The sequence below is a fragment of the Sinocyclocheilus grahami genome, unplaced genomic scaffold (genome assembly GCF_001515645.1).
Source record: "Sinocyclocheilus grahami isolate Dianchi unplaced genomic scaffold, SAMN03320097.WGS_v1.1 scaffold45.1, whole genome shotgun sequence".
Lineage (NCBI taxonomy): Eukaryota > Metazoa > Chordata > Actinopteri > Cypriniformes > Cyprinidae > Sinocyclocheilus > Sinocyclocheilus grahami.
In genome coordinates, this window is record NW_015505224.1 from 1581539 (window position 1) to 1587764 (window position 6226).

The 6226-nt window shown below is 36.3% G+C and overlaps 1 protein-coding gene across 2 annotated transcripts in view; it reads right to left on the reverse strand.

Annotated features, from left to right (window-relative positions):
* The window catches only part of LOC107582509 (WASH complex subunit FAM21-like), a 29921-nt gene extending 24003 nt beyond the window's left edge, over positions 1-5918 (reverse strand). The window contains exons 1-8 of one of the 2 annotated variants that reach the window (XM_016268391.1): positions 5717-5917; positions 3529-3668; positions 3262-3426; positions 2864-2932; positions 2582-2755; positions 1415-1508; positions 1266-1327; positions 1016-1069 (exon numbers count right to left, since the gene is read on the reverse strand). In XM_016268391.1, the coding sequence (XP_016123877.1) occupies positions 1016-1069; positions 1266-1327; positions 1415-1508; positions 2582-2755; positions 2864-2932; positions 3262-3426; positions 3529-3657 (747 nt within the window). In that variant the 5' untranslated portion in view covers positions 3658-3668; positions 5717-5917. Of the gene's footprint in view, positions 1-1015; positions 1070-1265; positions 1328-1414; positions 1509-2581; positions 2756-2863; positions 2933-3261; positions 3427-3528; positions 3669-5716 lie in introns of both variants that reach the window. The other variant, XM_016268390.1, reaches the window with a different exon arrangement.
* Positions 5919-6226: the final 308 nt, after the last annotated feature.

The following is a 6226-nucleotide window of genomic DNA, read 5'->3' on the forward strand; positions in this document are numbered from 1 at the left end:
TGGACTGTGTTCTAGTTAATTCATAGAAAAACCGTTATTTGAATGAATATTTCGAATATTTCGATATTTAGATTATATGAATATATAATCACATATTTCTTCAGGCCATTGAGTATATTATTGTCATTGTGTATTTTGTCTTTGATATTCTTAGACTATTTTAGTATGCTTGTGAGGGGACCCATTCCTGATCATCCCTTTTCACTATATGTAATCTTACCTTGTTTAGTATCTATGAATTTGCCTTCTTATGATCGAATTGATGCCTTGAAAGTCAAAACGTGTTTAGGGTTCAGATCGCGCTATTATGTGGAGAATAATGCACGGCAATCTTTTTTTTTTAAAGTGGCGTTTATCGGTTTTTGCAAATGAACACTTCATATATAAACATACATTTTAAATCTATATTTATATCTATAATATGCTAATTAGAAATGTCCCTGGTCGGTGATGTATGTTTACTTTTCACATTTAGATGAAATTTTTTTTCCCCAATTTCTTTCTCTATTAATGCACATGAAAACCTTTTAAAAGATTGTTTAAGTAAATCTCACAATATTGCATTGTATGTGGAGAATAATGCACGGCAATCTTTTTTTTTTTAAAGTGGCGTTTATCGGTTTTTGCAAATGAACACTTCATATATAAACATACATTTTAAATCTATATTTATATCTATAATATGCTAATTAGAAATGTCCCTGGTCGGTGATGTATGTTTACTTTTCACATTTAGATGAAATTGTTTTTTTTCCCAATTTCTTTCTCTATTAATGCACATGAAAACCTTTTAAAAGATTGTTTAAGTAAATCTCACAATATTGCATTGTTTTTGTTTTATAACCCACTTTATTTTACACGTGGCATCATCACACATCTATAAAATATAATCTACACCGCTATAAAAGCACCTGGTTAAATATTTCACATATATCCTTTACTTTATGCATTACATCCTTATATGGTGTCAATTTGTCATGTGTATATAAACCACCAGATTTTTTTAAAGTCTTACTTTCTTAAAGTTGCCATGGACTTCCTCATCCTGGTCAGAGTATTCATCTGACTGCTTTTGGAATATAAACCAAATGGAGGATTATACATAATTTTTTTTAAATGTTTTCAAAAATAATTATGTTTTTGAAATAAAAAAAATGTATTCAATAAATAAAACTTTTCAAAATGTTTCAATTATTTGAAAATTCAATTATTTTCAAAATGTTAACGACGGAATCCATGTGAATGTGCATATCATTATCTCTTACCTCATCACCTTCTTCAACATCACTCTCAATGACGCTGTCTCTGCCACTCCCGATAGACATTTCTATAAAGCACACCAAACACACACCAGTTAAAAGCAATCTAAAACAAGATGAAGAAAATCATAAAGATTATGAATCTGAAATCTCACCATCACTGGATAGATCGCCCAAGCCAACATCATCCTGATCCATAAATGCTTGGGAACCAATCAAGTATGGCAAAGGCCTGTCCACATACAGGTCCTACCAATAAAAATACATTTAGGCACAAAAAGGCGTGAAGATGTACCCATGAAGATGACATGGCTCAGTTCCCTCTTTCAATGCGAGTTTTTTTTTAACACCACTAACCCAAAAGCCACTAATTATATATAATAACTGTCTGATAATCAAAGGCTATGTTCACACTGCAGGCAAATGTGGCCCAAATCCGATTTTTTTTTGCTCACATGTGACTCGGATCTGTTTTTGTCATGACAGTGTGAACAGCACAAACCACATGGAATCTGATCTTTTCAATTCCGATTTGTGCCACTTCCATATGTGGTACTTAATCCGATACATGTCAAATGTGACTGCAGTGTGAACAGTCATGTCGGATTTCATGCGACTTTTACGTCAGTCTAGATCGACATTCGTCATAATTCCGCGCTGACGGGAGACACTTCAAAGATTTTTACATACCCAAAGTTATCAAGACAGTTGCGAAAGGTAATCAGTGGAAGTGTAATGTGTCAGAACTCATAAGAATTACTGTGACAACTCTATATACAAACAAAACATGAGGGCTCGTATCATAAAAGCTTCAAAACTCTGCTGTCTTTTGTCACATCCTTGTCTTTATTTTTCATATTGCCTGCACATAATTTTGCCGGATTCAGCAGCAGATCACACTATAAATAAATGCATAATCGCTTACTTTATGTCCTCCGTGTTTACTTCCGTATGACGGCGCGCTGCGCAAGTGTTGCCAAATGTTTTTCAACTTCGTGGGTCGACGCGACCCCAAAAACGCGATATTTATCCCCCTGAACATGGGTGTGGTAGTTTTGGACTACTTTTGAGAAGCAATTGGGTGGATTTTGTTGTGTAAACCTGGAAACCCTGTTCGTATTGTTCTTTTACGCACGCGGGTCAGTTCAAAACCACGATCTGTTCACACTTTAAAAACTGATATTGGCAACATTTAAAACAACAATGTGAACAGTAAGCTACACAAAAAAATCGGATCTGAGAAAAAGATCGGAATTGAGCATTAAGGCTCGCAGTGTGAATGTAGCCAAATAAGTGCTCAAGGGCTGTAGGGAAGCTTTTACCTTTGCTTCCAATATGGGCTCTACTTTTTCCAGAGTCTCTTCATCCTCAGAGTCCGAGTTTCCTGCTTTAATGTCCAGCTGTTCGAAAGCAGATTCCAGGACCTTCAGACCATAGTTGACGGCCTCTTGGACTTTGGGAATTAGTTCTGCTTCTTTCTGTTCCCTTGTCTTCTCCTTCACATACAGTACGACAGAAATGCAAATTTTCATAATAATGCACTATATGAAATCACAGAAACGACCCACAGTAGAAATAACCAGATAGACATTCCCAATCACTACCTGTTCAGGCTGTTTCTCCATGGTTTCTGGCTTTGGTGCAGGGTCTTCCACCTCTTCATCGTAAACCCTCTGATAATTAATTTAAAAAAAACTACATCAGATATCACAATAAACAGCGTATGTTCATGTTTACACCCTTATTTTTTTCTTGAAATGTATCAAATATCACAATGTCCCAATATGAAGTGAGAAAAATGCTCAAAGAATTTACAGTTGGGCCACTTTGAATCTCAAGGGAGGAACGTTGAACAGGAAATGTATAAATATCTAAAGCTGACAAACTCTCCCCTATATTATCACAGGACAAGTGTGATATGTTGTTTCAGTTTAAAACTTGAACTGCATCCACACACAAAGTGAATTCTTATTTAGCTAAAATGATGAACAAAAATACATACGTTCTCAATGAACTGTGTGTTGGACAGCATGAGGAAGTCGTTAAACACTGTGTGTAGGCGGCTGTCTGTGGCTTTAGTGTCCTGGATAAGACCGTCCAACTGTTTCTCAATCTCATGTGTCTTGGACAACATCCTCTGAGAGAAGTCTTGCAGGAAAAGAAACAACTGCAGAGATACAAATAAACATTCAGTCTAGACCATCTGTATAACGCAGCGGCAAGCGCATACAATAATGAATATGAAACACGAATGCATTCCACTCCGTACCCCTGAATCTGCTGCCAGTGACCAGTTTGTGCTGGATTTCTGCATCTCTTCCAGCGTCCAGGGTCTCTCCCACACTTGCTCAGTCTCCCCATTATGATTACTGGGGCCATTCTCCATAAAATTAGACATGCTGGTTTACTCTGTTGAAGATCACAAGTTTTATCCGAGTTTATTACTGATAGAAAGACATTATAACTCAAGATTACATAGATAAGATTATATCTCAGTAAAATTTGTATAGGAGTCATGATTGCCTCTTGTGAAAAAGAAATGTGCTTAATTGTATTGATAGTGCAGTGTACCTCAATTCTTAAAAGTATATTTTTAAAAGCTTTACTTGCACAGTTTAATTGTAATAAAGTAAAGGCCACTTAAAGGGGTCATATGATGCGATTTCAATTTTTCCTTTCTCTTTGGAGTGTTACAAGCATAAAGTAACTTATACTTGGTGCATAAAGATCTGTAAAGTTGCAAAGACTAAAGTCTCAAATCCAAAGAGACATTCTTTATAAAAGCTAAGAGTCAGCCACGCCTACCTAAAACGGCTCGTTCTAACACGCCCCCATCCCCCCCCCCATCCCCCACATACCTACATCACAATGTGGGAAGATTTGCATAACGCCACCCAAATGTTCACGCAAAGAAAGAAGGCGTAACTTTTATTCTCGCTGTAGTATTGTTGCTGCTGCCGCCATGTCGTGAAGGTGCTGTGTGTTTCGTTGTGAAAGCGAAAGTACTTTGTTTGGCCTTCCAAAAGAGGACGATATCGCTTCGTCATGCCTGGAGCTGATCCGTGCTGGTCGCTGAGGAAATACTTCAACTTCGCGCTGTGGATCGCCGGATCGGCTTTCACCGTGGACGAAGTGGAGTCAAGCCCGGGGTCGTCACATGTGGTTGCCGCAGGCATCACAATATGGTAAGGGACGTAACATTTCCGTCACACGCTTGCGGTATTCGGCCAATCACAACGCACTGGATAGCTGGCCAATCAGAGCACACCTCGCTTTTTCAGACCGATGAGCTTTGTAAAAATCGACGCGTTTCAGAAAGGCGGGGCATAGAGGAGAAACAATAATGTACAGTATGTGGAAAATAATGTGTTTTTTGAACCTTAAACCGCATAAACACATTTCATTGCACCAAATACACAAAATAATGTTCTTTTTAGCAGCATCATATGACCCCTTTAATTGTAATACATTTAAAAGAGAATATACTATCAAGACTGTTTAAGTACTTAACACACTTCAGTACAATTTTAAAAAGTACACTTTGTAATAGTATCAAATTAAAAGTTGCACATTTCAATGACTAATAATCTTTTTTTATCATGCTTTAAAGAAGTACACTTATTTTAATGTTGACTAACATACTAAAGCACATGTAAAGTACTTGATTGTAATTGTACTCCAAACTGTAGTGTTATTTGATTATGCATTTTAAGTTAAAATATATATATAAGTTAACTTCATAATTACAAATGTGTAGTTGCCTATATTTACATCCATGACATAAAAGTTTAAAATAGAAATGACATTAATGTTTATTAAAGTTTACCATAAATGCCTGTCAGTGCATTCACTAGTTTAACCATATTTCAAAGACAATAGAAATAATGATGAAATTACATATAAAAACGCAATTAAGCCATACTTAAGTGATTCAAAAAGCACTCTAATCAATTGAATTTTAGTATAAATTAAAAATGTAAGACATTTCAATTTAGTTGTAAATAACATGCAGTTATACTCTTCTAAAGTATATTATTTCTATAATAAGTACTCTTCTTAAAAGTAAGCTAATGTGTACCTCTTTTTCACAAGGCTGATCAAAAATGAATGCTAATTTATTTAAAGCCAGACATTTATATATTTTTATCTGACAGCTGCTACTGCTATACATAATATAAAGTGTAAACAAAACCACATTTGCTGAGGAAACATTAGAACTAATCAATGAAACATCAGCATGTGCAGAGGCGATAACCTCGTCCTTCCTCAAATCCTGAACGATTACAAATATAAGTACAGACACCTGAATGCACGTTTGATCCGTTATTATCTGATATTTTACTGTTTGTTGCATTTGTATGCGATTGCTCAACCTGCTGTCATGCAAGGCTAGCTGCTGTGCTAGCAACTTACAGTCTGAATCTCTCATAATAATGTCATTTGGAGTATTGATTAACCTTATATATGTACTGTGATCAAATATCCTCTGTAGTGTTTCCCTTCACCTCAAAATCTCACGCTTCCAGCAGTGAGAGAAGTCAAGAGCAGCGTATCGCTGTCACTCGTCCCATCATCGGCTCAGTATTTGGAGAGGTCGGTCGGCCATGTTCCGTCTGCAGAGAATCAGCTGATTGTAGTCACCTGACTGCGGAGTCCCTCTGATCTGAGAACAGCTTCTCATGCGAGTCAGGGACGCTGCTCTTAAACGGAGCGCATTTAAACTGATCTCAAAGCAGCACTTCCTGACAGCAACTACTAATGTTTATTATGAGGAAAAAAACATGCATTTTTTGACGGATTATCAGGAATGAACATCATGAACACTTGACAATAATTGTGGAACACACAACACTATTTATACACTTATTTATCTAACTCACATACTTAGTTTACATTTCGAATTTGCACGTAATATACCTGTACATACAAAACTGTCTATTGTAATATACCTGTACATACAATTGTCA